The 26,050-nt window shown below is 45.3% G+C and overlaps 1 protein-coding gene and 1 long non-coding RNA gene across 3 annotated transcripts in view; one reads left to right on the top strand and one right to left on the bottom strand.

The window, feature by feature from the left end:
- Positions 1-3,605, top strand: part of COLEC12 (collectin subfamily member 12) — a 274,994-nt gene extending 271,389 nt beyond the window's left edge. Inside the window, exon 10 of the mRNA XM_066247594.1 lies at positions 3,476-3,605. Within this exon, the coding sequence (XP_066103691.1) occupies positions 3,476-3,495 (20 nt within the window). The 3' untranslated portion in view covers positions 3,496-3,605. The remainder of the gene's footprint in view (positions 1-3,475) is intronic.
- The window catches only part of LOC136315742 (uncharacterized), a 62,439-nt gene that overhangs the window by 11,765 nt on the left and 24,624 nt on the right, over positions 1-26,050 (bottom strand). For both annotated transcript variants that reach the window (XR_010727558.1, XR_010727559.1), the window contains exons 2-4: positions 16,533-16,599; positions 8,920-9,004; positions 4,910-5,058 (exon numbers count right to left, since the gene is read on the bottom strand). This is a non-coding gene — a long non-coding RNA (uncharacterized lncRNA). The remainder of the gene's footprint in view (positions 1-4,909; positions 5,059-8,919; positions 9,005-16,532; positions 16,600-26,050) is intronic.

Raw genomic sequence — 26,050 nt, 5'->3', positions numbered from 1 at the left:
CCCAGTCCAGTGCTCCATCCACTGTGCCACCTCCTGGTCAGGTTGTGGCTCTTTTTCTACTGAATAGAAACCAACATAGAGAATTAAATTAAATGAAGAAAGAGAAATAGGTGTCAAGCAAAAGAACAAGATAAAACCTCAAAAAGTCCTTCATGGGCCCTGGCCAGTTGGCTCAGTGGTAGAGCGTCGGCCTGGCGTGCAGAAGTCCCGGGTTCGATTCCCGGCCAGGGCACACAGGAGAAGCGCCCATCTGCTTCTCCACCCCTCCCCCTCTCCTTCCTCTCTGTCTCTCTCTTCCCCTCCCGCAGCAGAGGCTCCATTGGAGCAAAGATGGCCTGGGCGCTGGGGATGGCTCCTTGGCCTCTGCCCCAGGCGCTGGAGTGGCTCTGGTCGCGACAGAGCGTCACCCCGGAGGGGCAGTGCATCGCCCCTGGTGGGCGTGCCGGGTGGATCCTGGTCGGGTGCATGCGGGAGTCTGTCTGACTGTCTCTCCCCGTTTCCAGCTTCAGAAAAATACAAAAAAAAAAAAAAAGTCCTTCATGAAATGAAGATAATTTAACTGATAAAGAATTCAAATAGTCATAAAAAATGCTCACTGAATTTGGAAGAAGAATAGATGAACATACTGAGAACTTCAACAAAGAAACCCAAAATATAAGAAAGTGCCAAATATAAGTCACAGAGCTGAAGAATACAAGAATAGCAATGATGCATGACCAGGCGGTGGCACAGTGGATAGAGAGAAAGCCTGGGATGCAGAGGACCCAGGTTCAAGACCCCGAGGTCACCAGCTTGAGCGCGGGCTCATCTAGTTTGAGCAAAGCTCACCAGCTTGGACCCAAGGTCGCTGGCTCGAGCAAGGGGTTACTTGGTCTGCTGAAGGCCCATGGTCAAGGCACATATGAGAAAGCAATCAATGAACAACTAAGGTGTCACAATGAAAAACTGATGATTGATACTTCTCATCTCTCTCCGTTCCTGTCTGTCTGTCCCTATCTATCCCTCTCTCTGACTCTGTCTCTGTAAAAAAAAAAAAAAAAAAAAAAAAAAAAAAACAATGAAAAATATACTAGTGGGATTCAACAATATACAGGCAGTCCCTAGGTTACAAACAAGATAGATTCCATAGGTTTGAAAATGTTTAAGTTTTTATATGCACAGAAAGGTAAATACTATGTTAAGACAAACATCTAAGTTGCATTTAATAGGTAAGTATACCTTTTCCACCTACATACAAACTCAACTTAAGAACAAAGCTAAAGCACCTGTCTCATTCGTAACCCAGGGACTGCCTGTACTAGAGGAAGCAGAGGAAAGGGCCCGTGAACTCAAAGAGAGGGTAGTGGAACTCACCTACTCAATCAGCAAAAAGAAAAAAAAGAATTTTTAAAAAGTGAAGATAGCTTAAAGGACTTAGAAGACTTCCAGTGGACCAACATTCACATTACAGGGGTCCCAGAAGGCAAAGCGAGAAAGAAACGGACACTTAGTTGACGAAATAATCGTTGAAAATCTCTATAACCTAGAGGAGAAAACAGACATCCAAACCACAATGTTATTAACTCTAGTCATCTGCTCTACAGTTTATCTTAGAAAAAAAAATTTTTTAACTGTACTAATGGATGTTAATTAGAGTTATTGTGGTGGTCATTTTGCAATACAGTTGACCCTTGAACAACACAGGTTTAAACTGGAAGGGTCCACTTAATTCACAGATTTTTTTTTCAATAAATATATAGTAGGCCCTCCCTCTCGGGTTTCACATCAAATTCAACTAACCATGAATGAAAAACAGTATTTGTATGGAAACCCATATTTTCTTTTATTTACTGATTTTAGAAAGAGGGAGGAGACTGAAAGGCAGGGACATCAACCTGTTCGATGTACCTGACTCGGGGTCGAACTGGCAACCCCTGCACTTCAGGATGAAGCTCTAACCCAGGAGTCGGGAACTTTTTTGGCTGAGAGAGCCATGAACGCCACATATTTTAAAATGTAATTCCGTGAGAGCCATACAACGACCCATGTACGTTAGGCATTATCCAATAAAAATTTGGTGTTGTCCCGGAGGACAGCTGTGATTGGCTCCAGCCACCCGCAACCATGAACATGAGTGGTAGGAAATGAATGGACTGTAATACATGAGAATGTTTTATATTTTTAATGTTATTATTTTTTTATTAAAGATTTGTCTGCGAGCCAGACACAGCCATCAAAAGAGCCATATCTGGCTCGCGAGCCATAGGTTCCCAGCCCCTGCTCTAACCAACTAAGCTACCCAGACAGGGCTGGAAAACTGTATTTTCAATATGCATTTGGTAATCTGCAAATGCAGGGGGCTGACCATATACATTGTTCTACACCATTTTATATTAGGGACCTGAGCATCAATGGATCTTGGTATCCACAAGGGTCCTGGAACCAATCAGCCACAGATACAGGGGACAACTGAAGTTTTTGGGTAATCAAAAGTTATATGCAGACTTCTGACTACATGGGGAGGGCAGTTAGCACCCCTATGTTGTTCCAGGGTTAGTTGTATATACAATTATCACATCTTTGTTTTGAAACCCTGAAGGTAATAATAATGTTTTATGTCAATTATATCTCATTTTTTCAAGTTGGTAGTAAACCTCAGATATATTTTGTTCAAATCAATTTTGGGCCCTGGCCGGTTGGCTCAGCGGTAGAGCGTCGGCCTGGCGTGCGGGGGACCCAGGTTCGATTCCCGGCCAGGGCACATAGGAGAAGCGCCCATTTGCTTCTCCACCACCCCCCCCTTCCTCTCTGTCTCTCTCTTCCCCTCCCACAGCCAAGGCTCCATTGGAGCAAAGATGTCCTGGGCGCTGGGGATGGCTCCTTGGCCTCTGCCCCAGGCGCTAGAGTGGCTCTGGTCACAGCAGCGATGCCCCGGAGGGGCAGAGCATCGCCCCCTGGTGGGCAGAGCATTGCCCCTGGTGGGCATGCCGGGTGGATCCCGGTCGGGCGCATGTGGGAGTCTGTCTGACTGTCTCTCCCCGTTTCCAGCTTCAGAAAAATACAAAAAAAAAAAATCAATTTTGGTAGTAACTGGGGCACAAATTATCCATATATCCACTGAATACACATATAGTGAATACCTTTGGTGTATCTCGGACCCATGAGGAACTCCCAGTGTGGTCAGTTTCAGGGGAGGAACAAGAGATTACAGGAAGAGTGACAAGTTATCCATGTTTGTCATTTGTTTGCCTTGTTTCATCATTTGAGATTTGAGTTGGGACTGGGCTTCCCCAGAACAGGCTCCTTCAAAATGAAAGTTACCTTTTACTTAATCTAAATAAGAATTTCTAAGCATTTCTTTGAAAAAATAAACATTATTGAATGATGTATTTTGGAACCTTTCCTACAAAAAAAATGCATGTTCCCTTTTTTTAATTGTACATTAACATTGTTCTTTTTTAAAAAATTAACACCCATTCTTTTTCCTCTCTTTTAGTACTATCATCTTCATTATAATGGACCATTATGTAATAACACAAGAAAATTTTTGGACAGTTCTTAAACGCAAAGGAAGCTTCCTTCTGATTGCATTGCCTGCTCACCAGATTGAAAAAAGGCACTGAAAACCATTACTGAAAAAATCAACAGCTAATGTTCTTTACCATCTGCCATTACTCAAGGACTTTGGAATTAAACTGTTTCCCCAGTATGAATACTGATTTTCAGTATGCAAATGGACTGAATCCCATAGATTTTTCAGCCAGTGATTGTACAGTTATGCAAATCATATCTTCCAAAATATGGGATGCTCCAGTCATAAAAAGATTATCATTGGTTGTTGAGCTTTATAGGAAGAACTTAAAACATATACTGTGTAAACAGTACCTTACATTTCTAAAACCCCAAATGTAGGAAAAATATGCAGACATAAAGATATATAGGCCAACTCTTAATAATATGAAGTATACTTAAAGAGCTTTTAAAACTGTATTTTTGTACAAAATATTTGCCTTTGTACAATTTTTTTTCCTTTTTTAGTCTTTTTATCAATATAATATGTGGAGCCAAAGAAAACAATATGGTACTAATAAAAACTCATAGGGTTTCTTGTCAGATTTAATTTTACCCAATGGCAAAGAATTTTTTTAATTGTGGTTTTAAAGAAATAATTAAATATGTGTGTGTACATATATATTTTTTAATGTATCATTTCCTCAGAGGAGTCAATCATGTGAAATGTCTAGAAATACCCTTAACAGATTTTGCCAGTGTAGGTCAGGCCTGAGCACGGATGTGGCTCGGTCAAGTGGGCTGTGCACTGAGCCCACCACCAACCCACACCCTTGCTGTGCACCTGGCCAGGCCGAGTCTAACTCAGGACATGTGTCTCCTTCATTTTGGTGGAGCTGGGGCGTGGTAGAGAGGCATCTGTTGGGGAGAGCGGAGCACCGGACTCTGGCTGTCTAGAAGTCCCTGTTTTACAGCTGAGGTATGAACATACTCGGTTTATCAGTGTTAGACGCACACCAGAGCTGAGACTGGCTATCAGGAAAGTCTAGCACCACATCGGCCCCAAAGAGAGATGCTAGAAAGATGGGGACAGCTATGTCCTACCTGGAAAGTTTGTTTACTTCAGTTAGGTCTAAAGGAAAAAACATAATTCCAAGACACATGCGTGATGCAATGCAAGAATAGACTTTTGGCCACTCTGTTGAACTCTTGCTGAGCCCATCTTCCTTCTTCTCCTTGACTTGCCATTGGAAAGTCTAACGTGAACGGTGCTGAAAATAAGCACCAGATATAACCGATGCTCAAAGGTAAGATTTCCACCCGACAGATTCCCTCTCCTCCCCTCCCGGACTCCCCAGGCAGTGCTGCTACCTACCCCAAATACAACAGTAAAAGAATAAAGACAGTTTGACTTCCGTACCTGCAGCTGTGTAGACTGTGCCGTCTCGCCCCTTGTCACCATTCACGCCGTTTCTGCGGCACAGGAATAGCCATCTCAGCACCTTCAATGCACTGCTGGCCTGTTCAGGTTGCCTGGTCAGGCTGGCAGGACCAGCCATCGTCTGGGCCCTGCAACACAAAGTAGGCACTGGACTCTGGTACATCTTCCGGCTCAAGACCTTTTATAGACTAAACTCAATCCTCTTTTCATCCTCTCCCTGGTTTTTTGTTTGTTTGTTTGTTTGTTTTTAATTTTTTTTGTTCTTTAATTTTTTTTTTTATTCATTTTAGAGAGGAGAGGGAGAGACAGAGGGAGAGAGAGAGAGAGAGAAGGGGGGAGGAGCTGGAAGCATCAACTCCCATATGTGCCTTGACCAGGCAAGCCTAGGGTTTCGAACCGGCGATCTCAGCATTTCCAGGTCATCAATGCTTTATCCACTGCGCCACTACAGGTCAGACCTCTCCCTGGTTTTTAAGTGGTGATTAAGATTCATGTTCAGAAGCAACTTGATGTTGGATGCCTGATGCCATCATCAGAAAAGAATAATACTAGCACCCACAACTGAGATGGTTTCTCCCCTGCCCTGATAATAACTTACGAGTGCTTATCATCTGTCTGGCACTGCATAGAGGACTTGAATCACATGACCTCAGCTCATCTTCCCACCAGCCCTGTGAAGTAGGACTTACTATACTCCCCATCTTACAGGGAAAGGAATGGGCTCAGGGAGGTGACGTGATTTGCTGGGTCACACCATCACCAAGGAGTGATACAGGGTTCAGACTTGAGCTTTGAAAATGTCCTAATTTTAAGTACTAGAGTCCTTTTTAATAGCACACAGAATAAAATCAGATGAATATCATACATTATAAGATGCTTCATGTACTCCTTTGGATATTTAGCTATTTACACACCAGGTTTCTATTCACCTACTCACAACTGATGCTCTTTTAGAAGGAGAGATTTTGGTAAATATGATGAGGTCTTCGGGCACCTTACATGCTAACATACTAGGAACAGATGGAAAATGTTTTTCTTTTGAAATGGTTCTTGAAAGAATGAATGCACAATTGGTGGGAGGAGAATACCTTTTCTTTCCTCTTCAATGTTCATTGACTTCCCCGTCCTTCCAATCTGTAGTAGTTAGAGTTTAAGCTGAAGCAGGCAACAAACAGTAATAAATGCTCCCATTTAAAAAAAATGTTTAAGGAAGTGGAAAGCTATATAAATCCAGTAGCAATACCAAGCATGTGTATTATGCCTCAGATTATAAAGCTGAGCTTTATAAAAGCATGTTAACTCTTCTATGACTAGCATAACAATAATAATAGTTAAAATTTATTTAGCACTTTCACATGTATTATCTCTTCTAATCTTGGTGCAAAACCGATAGTACTTACTCTAGAAATGGGGAAAAAGGCCAATTTTAAGACTTGGCCTGTTGCCTACAATGCTGTCACAGTCATTTTCAAAAATTCAAACCTGATCAGGTTGCTCATTCTTACATCCCTAAACCCAAGTCCATCCTACCTCTTACCGCCAGCTTACAATCTTCCAAAGGGTTTGTGTTGCCTGTAGGACGTACATGCAGAGGCCATCAGGCCCTTGGTGACCAAGTTCCCAGCCACGTTTCCCACCTGTCCCGCAGCCGCACCTCCACCTGTCCTCCCACGTACCAGATAGCCTTGCAGACCACCGGCTTTTTTGCTCCATGCTCTTCCTTACCCCATACTCTACCGGGATCTCCTTTCCTACCTTTCTGTATATGGAAAGTACCTAAGGCTGAGTTCAAGAATCACTTCTTGTCTGAATCCTTTCCCAACAAACTCACCCTGAAGGTGGAGCTGGTTCCTCCATCCAGGGCAAATGCTGTATGTACAAGTACTCTGAGTAGCCTGACCTGTGGTGGCGCAGTGGATAAAGCATTGACCTGAAATGCTGAGGTCTCCAGTTCGAAACCCTGGGCTTGCCGCTCAAGGCACATATAGGGAGCAACTACTATGCATTGATGCTTCCCGCTTCTTCCCCCTCTTTCTCTCTAAAAATCAATAATAAAAAAAGGAAGTACTCTGAGTAATATGGAAGAAACTCTTCACTGCATTAAATAATCTACAGGTTAGTTGAGAAGCCTAAAAATTACTGCATTAAGAAGAGAGAAAGGTTCAGCGGTAGAGCGTCGGCCTGGCGTGCGGGGGACCTGGGTTCGATTCCCGGCCAGGGCACATAGGAGAAGCGCCCATTTGCTTCTCCACCCCTCCCCCTCTCCCTCCTCTCTGTCTCTCTCTTCCCCTCCTGCAGCCAGGGCTCCATTGGAGCAAAAATGGCCCGGGCGCTGGGGATGGCTCCTTGGCCTCTGCCCCAGGCGCTAGAGTGGCTCTGGTCGCGACAGAGCATCGCCCCCTGGTGGACAGAGCGTGCCCCTGGTGGGTGTGCCGGGTGGATCCCGGTTGGGCGCATGCGGGAGTCTGTCTGACTGTCTCTCCCCGTTTCCAGCTGCAGAAAAATACAAAAAAAAAAAAAGAAAAAGAAAAAAGAAAAAAAAGAAAGATGATTGTGGCCAATTATGAAATCTTAAAAAGTGAAAAGTGAGAAAAGCCAAACAAAGAAATGAAGTAATTCATGTTGATAATAGCTAGTTATTATGCATCCAATATACTGAATATATGTATCATACCATCAAAATAAATGGAAGATTGAGTGAAAAGAATGAAGCGGTAAGATGGACTCATTCTATTTACCAATATATGGTCAAGTTAGGGAAAAGCTCTAGAAACCATTCCTAAATGGCAACGGAATGGAGTACCTCTTTTCTTACTGTTAAACTCAACAGTTTTAGTACAGGTGAACTTCTCAATCTTTTTAACAAGATATTTCTTTGTACAATAGCAACATTTTCCTGGGAAGAATTCCTTAATGGTGTGGCATACTTATTTTATAAATCATAAAGCAGATGTTGAACAGTTTCTATCCTTTTTCCTCTCCTAGAGATTCTTGTTCAAGTAAGAACACAGTGTGCCTGGGTTACACCACGTAGGCAAAAGTCCAGAGAAAAACAGGCGTTGGGAAACCAACGTTAATGCGCCAGAGGCAGAGCCCTTGATTTTTGCATTTTTCAATGAATGAGTCCATGAATGAACTAGCTCAGTCCAGCCCTGCTTGCCATGGCCAGGACTGTGTCCCAGTCTCCGGCCTTCCTCCAAGGACTTATTAGTTCTGAGTTTGCAAAGCAGGGATAACCCGTGCTACTTGGGCAGGAGTCAGCCGCCAATAAGGAGACCTCTGCCAACAGCTCATCCAGACAGGTTACTAAGTGGCCTTAGCTCAAGGGTCTCCATTTAGTCCTCTTGGCCAGGAATGGAGAGCTGTCCTTTGGCCAGTCTCCCCACCTTTGGTGCCAGACTTTGCTGTATTCTTTAATCATCGCTCATTGCCACGACCCATGAAATCATGCCTGGAAGCTGCAGGGAATTATAAAATTCTCAAAATCTACTACTCTGCCCTAGAGCAAAGGAACTAGGCCAGGCCCCATGCACACAAGCACAAAGTGCTGGCTCTGTATTAGCTATGAGAGCACCTACTATGAGTTAGGAATATGGTATATTGTTGGGGACCGAAATATAAACAGGGTGTTTTTATATCCAGGGGACAGATGCTGGGCCTAACCACTCATTTCGCCTGCCCAGTTAACAAAGAGCTATACCTGATCATTGCTTATCCCACCCATGTTCTCCGGAAGAGGCTGGAAGCTAGTTTCTTATTGGTGTAAAGTTAGACCTAAATGGTATGGTGGGGGTTGTCTTTGAGTTGTCTTGGAAACAATTGAATTGCTAATGGACCACGTTTTTTTTCCCCTGAATAAAGATGAATGTGCTTCTGGGGGCCGCCATTGCATCGGCTTAGGAGCAGTGGAGACTGTTCGCGGTGTGGTCCTCCTGAACCCATCTTTATGTATATATCTTTAATTCTCTATCACTTATTTAATTCCATACCTTTTCCCGTTCAAGGACCCCGTAACAGACTTGTCGTGGCTGGACCGTGACAGTATATACTATCTCCAATCACTAGGCAGAGAAACTGAAAACCAGACAGGTTAAGTATTTCTTCCAAGAACTGAGGTTTGAACCCATGGCCACCTAGCTCCCACCCTGCCATGCTGTCTCCTACACTACCACAGTGACCTTCCTGCCAGCCTGGGATTTTTGCACTGTATTTTGTTCTTTGCCATAGAAATTGGTCAAGCCACCAAGATGACCTCTCTCCTTCTAACAGAATCAGGGATAACGGAGGAAACTCAATTTGCATACTTTAGATAAAATTACTAAACTCTTTGCTGTCAATGAGTAAAGAGACCAAAGTCAACTTGGTGCCCAATGCCATGGAAATGCAAGGAGATTTCACTTGCAGAAACCACTGCAGATTCTAGAGAAGCTGGACCTCTCAGAGTTCTCTGAGATGGTGTCAAATACAACATGGGCTTTGGCACCAATGGCCCAAGTTTAAATCCTGTTCTCTGCTTACTGGATGTGATGTGAAACATATTCAACAAGGGGCACATAGCTCTCTCCTCTCATCTTTCTTTTTTACCCACCAGGCACTCTGCACAGAAAGAACCAGCCCTGACATTGCTTGTTCTGGTATCATTAGGGAGACTTTACAAAGACAATTAGCTCTCTAATAATGCTACCTTTCAAAATATTGGATGGGGGTGACACGCAAAAAAATTACAACTGGGATTTTTGTGCCCTTAGACCAATAAATACTGAAAAAATTAACTTGTACCTCTTTGTGTTATCCCTTCTATCAGGTATCAGAGTAGAGGTTTCTACCAATATGTCCTAATTACAGATTTGGCTGCTGAAACGACGACTCCAAACAATGGCAGCCTAAGTAAGATGGAGGCACCTTTCCCTCACAGGTACTATGTGCATAGTCATCCCAAGGAGCCGCCTCCCCAGGGGGCCCCCTCCTGGAGTCTCCTTGCTCTGCCATCCCGAAGCTGTCACCCTCATTCGCAAGAGGGCTCAGCACCACACTCACAGTATAGGAAGCAGCGTGATCTCTATGCTATTATGTCTACCCTTATCCCCAATAAATGGGACCAGATCCGACGGCCGCATGGGCTCATACAGATAAAGTCCACCTCTCAAACCCTCAAATGCCAACGGGCCCAGAGGCGGTCCCTGACACGGACCCCAACTGGGATTACCAGATGAAACAAACAGATAGGAGACGATGAGACCAGATGATTCACTGTCTTATAGCTGACATGCAGAACGCAGCACATAAGGTAGTTAACTATGACAAATTAAGGGAAATTACTCAAGGACCTGAGGAAAACCCGGCTCTCTTCTTAAACTGCCTCACTGACACTATGGTCCTCCATACTCGTTTAGACCCTACTTCCAGTCGGGGCCACTGTATTAGCTACTCACTTTATTTCCCAATTGGCCCCGGACATTCAGAGGAAACTTAAAAAGGCAGAAGAGGGCCCCCAAACCCCTATCCGAGACCTGATGAACATGGCATTTAAGGTTTTTAATGGTCGGGAGGAACAGGCCAAGGCTGTTCCCCAGGCCCTCATGCAGCAGAAGGTAACTCTCCAAACCCAGGTTCTGTGGCAGCCCTGAGGCCAGCAGAGCAACAGGGGCAAGGCAGAGAAGGTGCCCGACCCAAGTCCAGGCCACAAAGAGGAACCCTACCAGGAGCTTGCTTTTAATGTGGCAAGGAGGGTCACTGGTCTCAGCAGTGCCCCTGCCCAAGGCCGCCCACTAAGCCCTGCCCTGACCGCAAGCAGCCTGGTCACTGGCGGAGTGATTGCCCCCTTTGGACAACAGGCTCTTCCTCGGCACCTCCACGTAGAGGACGAGCCACCCAAATGGGACGCCAAGCCTGCCAGGTGGGCCCATCGCTAGAACTCCTTGGCCTCATGGACGCCTGACACAGCCTGGACTCGGAGACCCCCATCACCCTCGCCGAGCCCAGGGTAATACTACAGGTAGCAGGTAAATCCATCTCATTTCTTGTGGACACAGGGGCTACCTTCTCTGTTTTGCCATCACACTCTGGATCTCTAGTTCCCTCACAGGTCTCGGTTATAGGAGTGGATGGGACCCCTTCTTTTCTCCTTTGCACACCACTCCTGACATGCAGTTTGGATGGAATCTCCTTTTTCACACTCCTTCAGATTCTTTCTTTCCTCGATCTAACAGGCTTCTTTCAACACTGAATTGCCAATTTTGCTCTCTTAGCCAAACCCACCCTCCTCTTGCCACCCACCTCCCCTTTCTGTCTTTACTCCGCCATCTTCTCAGGGAACACATAGACCAGACCCTTCCTCCCATAGGGGGTCCAGATGAAGCACACCCAGTGGTCCCCCTCCAGCCAGGAGGCAGGGTTCTTCTGAGGGAGCTCCAGCCCGGCTCCCTACAGCCCAGGTGGACGGGACCCCATATGGTAATACTGACTACTCCTACTGCAGCCAAGCTCCTAGAACAAACACCTTGGTACCATGTCTCTCGCCTCAAGCTTGCCCCCATACAGGACTGCTGACAGTCGGAACCACTGGGCCCCACCGGTCTCTGGCTCACTAAAAGGTTGGGCCCTGCAGACCCTCCTGTTGCTCCTGTCCCTCCCACTGGGAACCTGCCACCAGAGTGAGCTAAAGCAGGGAGCAATGCTGTTCAATGAGACTGGCCCAATGGAAGAGAAAATCAATGTCCTCAACGGTCTACAAGAGAAACTGCACAAGGATCTCTCCTCCTACAACCCACTTAACTCCTGGTGGCAGCCACCCATCCTTACCTGGGCTGCCCCTATCCTAGGTCCTCTTCTAATTATCAGCATATTACTCGTATTTGCTCCTCTTTTTAAAATCCTTACAGGACCTCATCCGCGAAGTTTCTCGAGTCGAGGTCAAACAGAATCTCCTACACCCTACACCCATATACGTGACTCCCCTCAGAGCCACCACCTTCCACCTCCCTTCCCCACAACGCCCCTAACCAGCAGGAAGTAGCCAGATGAATAGCAGCACCCCTATCTAACATAAAAGGTCGGAATGTGAGGTTGGTTGGCAATGGGGCAAGGTCACGTGAGAAACCAGGCCCAGGAACTTTGGCTGGAACTGTCCACACCCATGCCCGCCAAAAAGAAACAGGCCAGAGCCCTTTGAAAAAGAACAACCGTCTCTCAGCCAATGAAATTTCACCATGTCATATCAACTCTCCATCACCCTACTGACCCTATACATTACCCCCCCCCTCCCCCCGCCGCTGGCAGAAGAATCCGCGCAACTTCTCTGGCCCGTTTTGCAGACCAGAGAACCTTGTCTGGGATGTGCTCTACTAAATAAATCTTTTGCTATTCCACACTTTGTGGCTACACCCTTCTTTCTTCCTCCACGGGGAAAATACCCTACATACATGATGGGTTTTGCCAAATATATCATGACCTGCCATCAATAATGGGTCATACAGAATTGCTTTACTGCCCTAAAAATCTTCTATATTCCACTTAGAAGTAGACCACGTTTGATGAACAAAATATCAGACTAGGAGACCTGACAAAGTCTTCTGTTAAAACTTGTGAATATGTATTTTATTTTTTTTATTTTAGAGAGAGGAAAGAGATGGAGCGGGGGGATGGATCAGTTAGCATCAATTTATAGTAGTTGCTTCTCATATAAATATATACCTCAACTGGGCAAACCCTGGGATTCAAACCAGCAACCTCAGCATTCCAGATCGACACTTTATCCACAGCACCACCACAGGTCAGGCTATGTGTTTTTTTTTTAAAGAGCTTTAAAAGATCCCCCGCCACCAATCACATTTGGTAAATTTCATTTCCTTTTCATTGGCAAGATCGACATTAACAAATCCCAAACTCTCACGGAAAGCCCAGGTTTGGTTGCTCTATGACCCGTCTCTACACTTAAAGCCAGTTCTGGGGAGGGTCCAGCTAGCATCTCAGATTGATGGGCAGGCAGGGGAGAGAAAAAAAAGCTGTGTTGAGATGGAAGCCGCCAGCCCAATATTTCTCCCCTCCCATTACTCCTCTCTCTAAGCCAAACAAGCCTCCAAAATCTCACCAGCAGAAACGGAGGAAGAATATTGTCAATGATATTGTGTAAGTTTGCACAGTGACAAATAACTGATTACTAAAATTAATGAGGTGATCACATTGCAAGGTATAAAAATGTCAAATCCCTACTTTTTACACTTGAAACTAATACAACTAATATAATGTTGTATAGCAACTATATCTAAATAAAAAATTAAATTAAAAAATTCAAAACCAGGCCCTGGCCAGTTGGCTCAGTGGTAGAGTGTCGGCCTGGTGTGCAGGAGTCCCAGGTTCGATTCCCGGCCAGGGCACACAGGAGAAGCGCCCATCTGCTTCCCCACCCCTCCCCATCTCCTTCCTCTCTGTCTCTCTCTTCCCCTCCCGCAGCCAAGGCTCCATTGGAGCAAAGTTTGCCCAGGTGCTGAGGATGGCTCTGTTGCCTCTGCCTCAGGCGCTAGAATGGCTCTGATTGCAGCAGAGTGATGCCCCAAGATGGACATAGCATCGCTCTCTGGTGGGCATGCCGGGTGGATCCCGGTCAGGCACATGCGGGAGTCTGTCTGACTGCCTCCCCATTTCCAACTTCAGGGGAAAAAAAATTCAAAAAAATTCAAAACCATAAAAATAAAATAACTTGGGAGGTGATTTTTTTTTTGTATTTTTTTCTAAAGCTGGAAACGGGGAGAGACAGTCAGACAGACTCCCACATGCGCCCAACCGGGATCCACCCGGCACGCCCACCGGGGGCGACACTCTGCCCACCAGGGGGCGATGCTCTGCCCCTCCAGGGCGTCGCTCTGCCACGACCAGTGCCACTCTAGCGCCTGGGGCAGAGGCCAAGGAGCCATCCCCAGCGCCCGGGCTATCTTTGCTCCAATGGAGCCTTGGCTGCAGGAGGGGAAGAGAGAGACAGAGAGGAAGGAGGGGGGGTGGAGAAGCAAATAGGCGCTTCTCCTATGTGCCCTGGCCGAGAATCGAACCCAGGTCCCCCACACGCCAGGCCGACGCTCTACCACTGAGCCAACCGGCCAGGGCCATGGGAGGTGATTTTTAATCAACATTTTGCTATGTCCTAATTAAATTCCAAATAAGCCACCAGATTTAAAGAGATGCCCCTCTGTCTGATGAACTCCATAACCATGTTCATTTCACCTCCAAATGTATGGGCACTGGAATTCCCAGAGCCACACCAACTGTGGAGCTGTCATCTCGTTCTCTCTATCTAGGACAAACAACCCTGGACACTCCAGCAGGACAAGCAGGGATGTAAGATGGCCCAAGGACTCTGAAATGACCTTGGCAAGCTTCTCCTAGAATTGCACCAGTCTAAGGAGCTCCCATGCAGACTTACTTCTCCGCATAGGAAGTTAGACGTGCACTGCAGCACAGCGGCTCTCCCAGCCTCACCTGCTTTCTCTCTATTTTCTGACAGGCATTTTTCTCTAATAAATTTCTTACATGTTTTATTTTAATTTCTTTTTTCAGCCTGACCAGTGATAGAGCAATGGATAGAGCATTGACCTGGGACATTGAGATCCCAGGTTTGAAACATCAAAGTTGCTTGAGCGCAGGCTCACCAGCTGGAGCACAGGATCATGGACATGATCCCATGGTCGCTGGCTCAAAGCCCAAGGTCCCTGGCTTGAGCAATGGGTCACTGACTCGGCTGAAGCCCTTGGTCAAGGCATATATGAGAAAGCAATCAATAAACAACTGAAGTGACTCAACTGTAAGTTGATGCTTCATTATGAATTATTATGTGGTGGCTTTCTTTGAGTATCTGCCTTTACCAAGGAAAGGATGATCCTAAAGCTGGTGGGAAAATCAGACTAGAAGAAGGACTATGGCTGGGAGCTGAGGAGGGAAGAGATATTAAGCATCCTGTCTTTTTTTTTTCTTTTTTCTTTTTTTGCCTGTGAGCTAGTGGTTTAGGTTCCTAGTGTAATACTCCTCAGAGCTTCGGGATTAAATGCTTATTCTATACGTGTCTAGGCCATGACACAAGTTCTTTTTTTTTTTTTTTTTTTGTATTTTTCTGAAGTTGGAAACCGGGAGGCAGTCAGACAGACTCCCACATGCGCCCGGCCAGATCCACCTGGCATGCCCACCAGGGGGCGATGCTCTGCCCATCTGGGGTGTTGCTCCGTTTCAACCAGAGCCATTCTAGAGCCTGAGGCAGAGGCCATAGAGCCATCCCCAGTGCCCGGGCCAACTTTGCTCCAATGGAGCCTTGGCTGTGGGAGGGGAAGAGAGAGACAGAGAGGAAGGAGAGGGGGAGGGGTGGAGAAGCAGATGGGCGCTTCTCCTGTGTGCCCTGGCTGGGAATCGAACCTGGGACTCCTGCACGCCAGGCCGATGCTCTAGCACTGAGCCAATGGGCCAGGGCCAAGTTCTTAAATTTGACATCTTCACATCACAATTTTCCAAATGGAGGATGAAAGAAACCTTGACAGACACTAGTGTTTTTATAAATACACCCCCATACACATAGACTGAAACGGGAGCCAAGCTGAGTGAGTCCAGTGCATTTCCATAGGGTCTGAACTCGCCTGCACACAAAGCACCATTCAGCAATCACCCCGCCCCATTGTCACTCCTGTGACATTTCCTGCATAGGCTGTTAGAAATTTCTCCTGCACATCTCAAGCCTTCAGTTCTTCCCTGTATTGATTGGACTATTGTAACAAAGTACCACACTAGGTGCCTTAAACTACGGCAACCAAATTTCTCCCCAGTCTGGAAGCCAGATGTTCGAGGTTGAGGTGTTGGCAGGTGTGGTCTCCCCAGAGGCCTCTATCCTCAGCTTGCAGATGGCCATCTTCTTGTTGTGACATCACATGATCTTCTGTGTATGTGTATGTTTTGTGTTCTAATCTCCTCTTCCTATGAGGACACCAGTCACATTGGATTAGAGCCCACTTTAATAACCTCATTTTAACCAAATTACCTTTGGAAAGACCCTGTCTTCAAATACAATCACATTCTGAGGTATTGTGGGTTAGTATATCAACAAACAAATTCTGGGGGAAGGGGAAGGGAGGATCAGCCTGTAACACTCCCCCTAGCTCCTTTACTCTTAATAAATGACAGCTTCTCATAGTTATTTTTAAAATGTTCAGGCTGTCCCTAATGGACCCTTCAAATTTCCTCCTACCCGTTTTACTCTATTCTTTGTTGAGCGAACAGTAAGTCCCTCCCACCTGGGTCCCAGACCCCTCCATGCCGGTCCCCAGAACCACTCACTGCACCACTGGGAGGCACCATTATATCACCTGTCCAAGAATGTGCCACTTCAAGGAGCCCTACTCTTGTATCTTCAGCCTCTCCCCTACTCCATGTACCCTCCCTTCTCCTCAGCTTATTTCATACCAAACATATATTTTTTTTAAATAAAAGAGAAAATATAAAAAAGAACTTTCTTCCTCCCCTTAAAATGCTACCCTTTCTTTCCCACTTCCTGTCCTTCACATACTTCTTAGAACGGCCTAGCCTGCAGCCTCCACTCCCTCCACCTCCTCATTCCCTCCCCCTTGCATACCTGGCTCCCACGTCCACTGTCCTCTGGAAAACGTGCTTTCCAAGGTCATCAGTGACCACCTTGGTTTCTGTGGGGATTAAGTTAGAAAATACAGGTAAGGCCTTAGAGCTCAGACACTGCCCCATGTACGTGCTCCCAGTCACCCTGACGCATCCTCCACCCGCCCGCCTTGCTTCCCTCTGTCAGCCTGACCATGCCTTCATGCTTCCACCTGCAGCAATGTGTCCGGGACAAGGCCACCTCCACTTGTAGAAAGAACCCAACGTCCAGGCCTGAGAGCCACAGGATTCAATTTAGGCGCCAAATGGCCTTTCCCAAACAAGCCTGCAGATTGAGGAGAGTAGCCAGGACACAGAAGCATAGAACTGCAGACACAGCTCTGCTTTGATCCCTCCAATCCACTCTCTCCAAACACACATCCACTGTGACAGCCCCGTTTTTCTAACTCTGGCTGTCTATCAAGGCACGAAGAGTCCTTAGTCACCTGTCTTTCCTCTACGTGCAAAGTCTGTTCTGCCCCCTCTTCCCCGTGCTCCTAGGACTTATTTCTTACCCCTTTTCCCAAGGCCAGCTCTTCTCCATCTTCCTAGGAAAACACTCTTAGTTTATTTCCACCTTCAAGGTGGCTGCAAACTTTATACAATAATTGAAGTCTCAGGGGAACAAAATGGAATCTGCTTCCAATATCAAGTGGTCTGGGGTCCACAAAGGGGCAAGATGTCCAGAATTTTGATATCCTTGGCCGGCTCCCCCAGATGGAATACTTTAGCCACACCTCCACCCAATGAAATTGAGCCCTCCTTACAAATTCTGCCTCAAGTGCTACGTCCTCGAGAAAACCCCAACCGGAAATGTTTTAAACTCTCCCATGGCCCTTTCTTCTTCTCTTAAGGCAGTGACCTTCCATCGGTATTAGAGTTACCTGAACATTTGTCTACACCACCCCTACAAAGCAGCAGAAGCTGAGGCTTCCCATTTCACATTTCTATGGCCACCTGCCACGGCGCCTTGCACACAGAAGTCACTCAATGCATAGGAGTTATATGGAATTAAGACACAAACTTGGGCCTGACCAGGCAGTGGCGCAGTGGAAAGAGCATAAGACTGGGATGCATAGGACCCAGGTTTGAGACCCCAAGGTCGCCAGCTTGAGCACGGGCTTACCTGGTTTGAACAAGGCTCACCAGCTTGAGCCCAAGGTCGCTGGCTCGAGCAAGGGGTCACTCGGTCTGCTGTAGCGCCCCAGTCAAAGCACATATGAGAAAACAATCAATGAACAACTAAGGTGCCACAATGAAGAATTGATGTGTCTCATCTCTCTCCCTTCCTGTCTGTCCCTATCTGTCCCTCTCTCTGTCACACATACAAAAAAAGACAACCTTGGGAGGAGGAAGAAGTGGGGAGTTACTAATCAAAGGGCATCAAGTTTCAGTCAGACAAGATGAAGTAAGTTCCACAGATCTGCTGAATAACATTGTGCTAATAGTCAACAATACTATACTGTGCACTTTTGAAATATTAAGAGGTGGTGATGGATGTTAACTAAAATTATTGCGGTAATCATTTTGTAAAATATACATTTTTATACATCATTACTTTATACATCTAAAACTAATAGAATGTCTTGTCAACTATACCTTAATAAAAAAAAAATGTTAAGGGGGTAGATCTCATGTTAAGTGTTTTTTCCACAATAAAAACATTTTAAATAAATAAATAAATAGTGTAATAAAGAATAAAAAGGCCTGACTAGGTGGTGGCACAGTGGACAGAGCAGCATCGGCCTGGGATGCTGAGGATCTGGGTTCAAAACCCCGAGGTCAAGGCAAGAGCACAGGCTCATCCAGCTTGAGTGCAGGGTTGCCGGCTTGAGCATGGGATCATAGACATGACTCATGGTCGCTGGCTTGAGCCCAAGATTGCTGGCTTGAGCAAGGGGTCACTGGCTTGGCTGAAGCCCCCCAGTCTATCAATGAACAACTAAGGTGCCACAACCATGAGTTGATGCTTCTCATCTCTCTCCCTTACTGTCTCTTTCTCCTTTCTCTCTCGCTAAAAAATAAATAAATAAAAGCAACAGAATCCTAAACTGATCTTTATTTAATGTTAACTTAAGGTTTTCATAATATTTGTTTCTAGAAGAAATGAGACAAGCAGTCAAGGGTTTGTCCCAACAGTGGAGGCCAGCCTTACCCTAGGAGCGGCTCTCCCGGCCAATCACACGCCATTGTTTCCCTCATGGGCCTGCATCCACTGCTTACATGGAATGAGACCATAGTCTACAGCCATACCACCCTGAACGCGCCCGACCTCGTCGGAATGAGACCATAAAGACGAAGGAAACTACACAGGCGAGTGAGACGCTTGTGGGGACAGATCTCTGTGAAGCCCTAAGCCTTGGAAACTTGGCTGTCATACGCTTTGAAGAGGCAGTTCCAGAAAATAAATAAGTAAATAAAAATTGTTTCCCCAGATGAAGGCTGCAGCCAGCCCTCGCAGGGTAAGATAACAGAGACTGCATGCTTAGCACACAGGGAAGGATCTGTAAATTGACACCACTCTTGGTTGGTTAAACCATCTTCCTGACATGCAAAGGTTGCTGATTTGATCCCCACTCAGGGCCCACTCAAGTCACATACAGAAACAAATTGATGTTTCTGTCTCTCCCTAAAATCAATAAATTTAAAGTTTGCAAAAAAAAATAATAAATAAGCCTCTCCTCGGGGTTTCTCCCCTTTCTTCCCCCTGTCGCTCACTTTCCTGGTTACTGTCACTCTCCCTGTCGAGGTCCCATCCTCCCTGCATCCCCACCTTGTCATCTCTTTATGGCCCCTCACTGACCTTTTCTCTCCCTCCAGTGTCTCTCTCCATCCCCTGACCCCTCACAGCCCCGCTCTGCACGCTCTGCACGTTCCCAGGGCCCCTTCGCTGTTGCCGCTCCCACACAGCCCTCCCAGCGTGGGCCAGGGAGCAATTCTGGGGACCCCGCGTTCTCGCCCCGAATCCCCACGCCATGGAAAGTGCGCTCTTCCTGGCACCCAGGACTCTTATTAAATGGGGTGGGGGTGGTTAGCCCGAGCTCTCCCGGCCAAGAGAGCCCAGTCCGGGGGAGGGGCGCACTCTGTCCCTCTACAGTGCCCGCTTCCGTCTCCTGGGACTTGAAACAGCGCGGGGGGGGGGGGGGGGGGGGGGCCTGCCCGGCTCAGGACTAAAAAAAAGGATTTTCTTCATGAATAACAATAGTTAGCCTGTCTTCAGAGAGTGGGTAGGTAGCCCTTCTATCTGTGGCTCTTCTCTTCTGTGGGTACTTATCACTATGGGAGTTTGGGGGCACCCTCACACCTTCAGTCAAACCCTTTACCACTCACTTCAACACCTTGGTTTTCCTATTTCCTTCAAATTGCTAACTTCAGCCAGCCAGGTATCTTATGTAATGTCCAGTACGGTACGTCCTTGCTGATGTTCCAGTCTTAAAAGCTTCTCCTACTAGACACCCAGGATAAAATGCTGTGAGGATTCACCACTCCTGGGGAGTTCTTCACAGTCAGCAATACCTCAGAGGTGCATCTAGTCCAAGACCGGGGCTTCTGAGTCTGTAGTCTCGTGCTAGCAGTGCACGAAGTCTATCTAGCACAGGACAGAGCACAGCTCTGTCCGAGGTCACCACAAGCACTCATCTGAAAACCCGTCCCCACTCTGATCCTTCTGGGCCTCCCTGCAGCATTTGAAACTGCTGAGACTAAACACTCCTTTCACCACCCCAGTGTTTGTTTTGGAGTCAGGCAGACCTGGATACTGACCCAGCCACGAGCCCCGTCTCCAGGGTGGTATTGGGCCAGCTGGTCAACGTCTCGGGGCCTCAGTTTCCTCATAGGTGAGAATGCATGGATTATATTTTGGTGATGCTGTCCAAGATTTCTCCTTCTATTTCCTTGTATCCTTTTCCCTGGCCTTCATCATTTAGACAAAGAAGCAAACATAATCCCAAACTAATCTGTATTGAATCTGATCTTAAGCTTTCCATAATGTTCATTTCTAGGAAAAATAAAATGAACAAACAGAATGAAAGCAGTTCTCCATACAAACTGTTCTTAGGGGAAGTCAAATTTGCTGAAATCAAAGAAATAATTGCTCACCTGTGAGTTTTAAAATTAGACTAGTTGGAGCCTAGAACAGAGACAATATGTTGAAAACAAAGGTTTTTGTTTGTTTGTTTTGCTGCAGCAGGCAGGGGGGTTGACAGAGAGAAATGTTTGAGAGAGACAATGCTGAACTCCTAAGGGACTAGGATCCTGGAGGATTCTGCAGAGTTTATACTGTGAGCTAAAAACAGAAAAAAATGTAGGATGACATAAACAGATTTTTCTCTGATTAAAAAAACAAAGATGAGGCCCTGGCAGGTTGGCTCAGTGGTAGAGCGTCGGCCTGGCGTGCAGAAGTCCCGGGTTCGATTCCTGGCCAGGGCACACAGGAGAAGCGCCCATCTGCTTCTCCACCCCTCCCCCTCTCCTTCCTCTCTCTCTCTCTCTCTTCCCCTCCCACAGCCGAGGCTCCACTGGAGCAAAGATGGCCCAGGTGCTGGGGATGGCTCCTTGGCCTCTGCCCCAGGCGCTAAAGTGGCTCTGGTTGCAACAGAGCAAAGCCCCGGAGGGGCAGAACGTCGTCCCCTGGTGGGCGTGCCGGGTGGATCCCGGCCCGGCGCATGCGGGAGTCTGTCTGACTGTCTCTCCCCATTTCTAGCTTCAGAAAAATACAAAAAAAAACAAAAAAACAAAAAAAAAAAAAAACATGAATTTAGTGATTGTGAGAAGAGACAGCAGGGCCATTGCCAACATTTATGTCCCAAAGAAGTACACCATCCATGGATCAAAGACCTTGGACAGAAGGAGAAAGAGAAACCCTAGATAATCTTACAGGGTCTCCAGAGCCAAAGAGACCATCATCTGGCTTCCCAAGGAGTAGCTCAGAGAATTCAAGTCTTATGCAGAAGCCACACGTTCAACATGGCTCCAGTGGAGCAGTCTAACAAAGGCTGAGGGAATTTCCTGGTCGGGTGACCCTCAGAACAGCCTCATAGAACCATAAGCGAAAGGTTCCTGTGAACCCCTGGACAAACAGGGAAGTGACTGAGCATGAGCCACAGTCCCAAAGGAGCCAGGATTTGGGACAAGGAGGAGAGTATGATCCTCACAGAAATGACCAGAAACCATGAGGACCATGAAGACTAGAAAAGACAAACTTCTCAGGAAAATGCAGCGAGGACAGAAGCCGTGTCCACCTCTCCCCTCAGGACAGTAGATAAGCCAATGCCCTAGAAAATTAGGTCACCCACAAGGACAAGAAGTGATGAGAGGAGTGGTGGGGAACTTAGATTAATTGAGCTTAAAAATGTACAAACCACATTTAAGTACAGAAGTAACTGAGTTGCCTTGAGTTGGCAAAATTAAACTTTCTACTCTCTGTGAAATTGAGATGTCATGACTTCAGAAGAAATGTATAATATGGAAAACTGAATATTCTAACCACAAAATTCAAACTCATCAAATGTAAAATGGATGTACTAATACCTATCTCACAGAATCCATGCCAGTTTTAAGTGCGTTCAATATGAAAAGCACCTAGCACGGTTGTCTCTGGACCATAAGATGCAGGGAAAGACTCTGGTCCTTCCCTTCCTGTGGTTCTCTCAATTCTCTGGTTCAGCTAAGGAAATAGCAGGGTTTGGGTCATCCCAGACACTTAATTATGTGGCCCAGGAGAGTAGATGAGCAGTTTCATGGATAGACAGAAGTGGTAGTTCCTATAGCAGCAGGGTTGGCTCCACCCATGGAGAACATGGGGCCCCGTGTAGAAATCAGGGAAGTAGTGTTTTCAAAAAAGCTGGGCTAATATGTAACTCAGCCCACCTAGGGACTTTGTAGTCTGTGAGTCAAGACTCTTAGTAAACTACTGAACGTCCTCTCCAGCACTGTATTTGGAAGAGATTTCAGAAGGAAGGGAGCAGGGAGTGGTTTATGTCTTTCCATACTTATTCTAGACAAGAAGTCAGCATACTACAGCCTATGGGCCAAATACAGCCCACTGTCTGTTTTTATAAATAAAGTTTTATTGGAACACAGCTGAGCTCATTGTTTTATATGCTATCTGTGACTGCTTTTGAACTGTAGGGGCACAGTTAAATAGTTGAGACGGAGACCATGTAGCCTGCAAAGGTAAAAATATTTACTATCTGTTCCTTTACAGAAGAAATTTGCCAACCCCTGTACTAGACAGTAAAAACTTATCCTTCTATAGTGCTTAGAAAGCATTTCATACATATAATTTCATTTATTCCAGACAAACATCTCAATGGATGAGGATATTTATCAATCATACACCATTGCATTGCTATGTTTCCTACTTGACAAAAATGAAGAAGCTGAGCCTCAAGGTGTCCATGGATTTGGCACTTAGTAGCAGATGGGTCCTCAAACCCAGCAGTCTCCATCCCACTCTCCCTACAATAACAGTGTCCTTAATGTAACCTGATAGAAGTCTTAAGGGCACACAGAATCATCTTCAGGCACTTTAAAAGCAAAGAAGTACTTTCAACAACCTCTCTTGTAAGAGGTCTCCAACAATAGCATCACTCATCATAAATGTTTCCCTGGGGTTACCCTTAAAAGTGTTCACCTAATCCAAGGCCACATCAAGGCCCATGCTTGTAGAAATAAGGTTGGTGGCCATGACCTTGAGGTCACACAACATGTCCCAAGCCACAAAAGAAATATCTTACTTACATCAACCTAGAGATATGTTATAAAAATAGCATGTCAAGGTATGGTTGTCAAAGGTTAAAAACATAATTCTCACAGAAATATATAGTGGGCACATTTTCTTAATGAAGAAATTGGCAGGATGGAAAAACTGGGTCAAAGAAGTACACAAGTCATGAATGTATATACAGTCAGTAAAAAGAAAGGTTTGTTGGCATGAATGTTTACAGCATCTTCCAAAATCTGGAGGCAAGCAAGATGTCCTTCAGTAAATGACGGTTAAATAAACTGTGGTATATCCATGCATAGAATATTATTATTCCCCAACAAAAAGAAATGAGCCATCAAGCCATGAAAAACCATGGAGGAAACTTAAATGCATATTGCTGGATAAAAGGCTCCATACTATATGATTCCAATTACATGACATTCAGAAGAAGGCAAAACCACAGACAGTAAAAAGATCAGTTGTTGACAGGAGAGGAGAGAGAAGAGATAGATAAATAGGTAAAGGATAGAGGACTTTTAGGACAGTAAAACTGTAATGGTAGATACATGACATTCTACATTTGTCAAAACCCATAGAACTTTACAGCAAAGAGTGTACCTTAATGTATGTAAAAATTTAAAGTCATTTAGGAGGTTGATGGATCCCAAGAAGTAAGGCAGACTATGATGTGAGAATCTGTATTACATATGTATCGGACAATCTCACCAACAGGAAGGGGAAAGGGTGTTGACATAAGTAGCTTTAAAAATGGGTAAGACTGGAGGCTAAGGGACATGGCACTGTACTCTAGCAGATAATGTGGTTTCTTGTCATGGTACAGATAACAATTTTGATACTGCTCTATGTGTATCCTGGAACTGAACAATTAAGGAAGTGGCTGGTGGGAAACAAGCTTTTCACTCTCGAAGCAAGAATTTATAGGTAAGCAAAGGGAGAAGGCTAGAATAATCCAGGTGGTTAGAGTTGGATACATCATGCTTATCTTAATGTAGGTGCAGATGGTTACATATAGAACTATTATTCATATTTGTGTACACACACGAGTTAATACATGCACATATTGATATATTTCTGTGCTGTCTGAGAGCTTAAGAGAAAAAACACTCAACTGGAAACAAATATACCCAGCTTCCAGTACCCATGAGTTCATATAAATATGATAGAAATAAATGATTGAATTAATTAATAAATCGGGGAGAAGAGACAAATCCCCCATGAAGAATTCCAAATAATTTATCAGGATCCTTCACCCCTAAGGAGGGGGAGCAACCCTCCTTAGGAATGGACTGCACACGGTCACTTCCTTACAAAGTGAACAGAGTGGAAAGGGAGAAGAAATTAAGTTTATAGTGAAGAAACCTGACAAATGCTGCCTCAGACAGGTAACCAAGGCCGACACTCAGAGTCATAAATCATGTTGATAGCATGTACCCTCTTGATATGATGTAATGACAATAGGACTTTACTTTGGTGGTCTTTCCACAAAAAAAAACAACCCATAAAGCCAGTCTAATCATGCAGAAAAATTCAGACATCCTACAAAATATCTGACCAGTACTCCTCAAAACTATCAAGGTCACTGAAATAAAGAAAAACCACCACAAGTGAGAGAAGCATAGGAGACCTGACCATTACATGTAACGTAGTATCAATATTATTCTAGATGGGCTCCTGGGACAGGAAAAGAACATTAGGGCAAAACTAAGGGAATCTGAGTAAAACATGGACTTCAGTTAATAACAATGTATCAGTATTGGTTCATTAATTATAAAATGTGCCATATTAATGTAAAATATTAAAAATAATGGAAATTGGGTTCAGGGAAAAGGGAATCCTCTGTACTAGCTTCTCAATTTTTCTGTAAATTAAAGCTGTTCTAAAAAACAAAGTATTAAAATAAAATGAAAGTTGCTAAATTAGATCTAAAACTATACTACAGAGCAATAGGTCATACCCTTTGGAATTATCTCTTCAGCCAGACAGAAATCGTCTGCCCCTCTGCTGGACAAAAAGCATTAGCAGCTTATCAGTTATCTGCATTAACATACAACTTTATACTTAGTGTGAGCCATAACCAACCTAAGTTATCAAAGTTTCATTCCTCTAGAGGTCAGCCCTTAGATGAGTTTGTTGACTTCAGTGTGACAGGATAACATTTGCATAGATGTACAGTCATCCTTTTACCTGATTTCCAAGTTTTAGATAATTTTATATTAACAGACATGACCTGTAACTCTTATGCTGTTTTCTTCACAGAAATCTCACTACTGGACAGATCCATGGTTCCTAATTTGGGTCACAAATAAGACTCTGGCATATAACAAGCCCATTGCTAATATGCCACAAAATATTGATCAAGATGTAAATTTCATTTTTTGTTGGGGTTTTTTGGCACAACTAGAATACTTACAGTTACAGAAATGTTCAAAAGATGAAACATGAATGTGAGACAGTTTTAATAATATAGAGCTATGTGCAACTTACTGTGAGGAAGTAAAATGTCTATTCTTATGGTGCCAATACCAAAGGCAACTTTTTTTTTTTTTTTTCATTTTTCCGAAGCTGGAAACGGGGACGCAGTCAGACAGACTCCCTCATGTGCCCGACCGGGATCCACCCGGCATGCCCACCAGGGGGCGATGCTTTGCCCCTCTGGGGCGTCGCTCTGTTGCGTCCAGAGCCATTCTAGCGCCTGAGGCAGAGGCCACAGAGCCATCCCCAGTGCCCGGGCCATCTTTGCTCCAATGGAGCCT

Source organism: Saccopteryx bilineata, chromosome 11 (assembly GCF_036850765.1).
Source record: "Saccopteryx bilineata isolate mSacBil1 chromosome 11, mSacBil1_pri_phased_curated, whole genome shotgun sequence".
Lineage (NCBI taxonomy): Eukaryota > Metazoa > Chordata > Mammalia > Chiroptera > Emballonuridae > Saccopteryx > Saccopteryx bilineata.
Note: the sequence above shows the minus strand (reverse complement) of the source record. Positions and strands in the feature narration are given on the sequence as shown.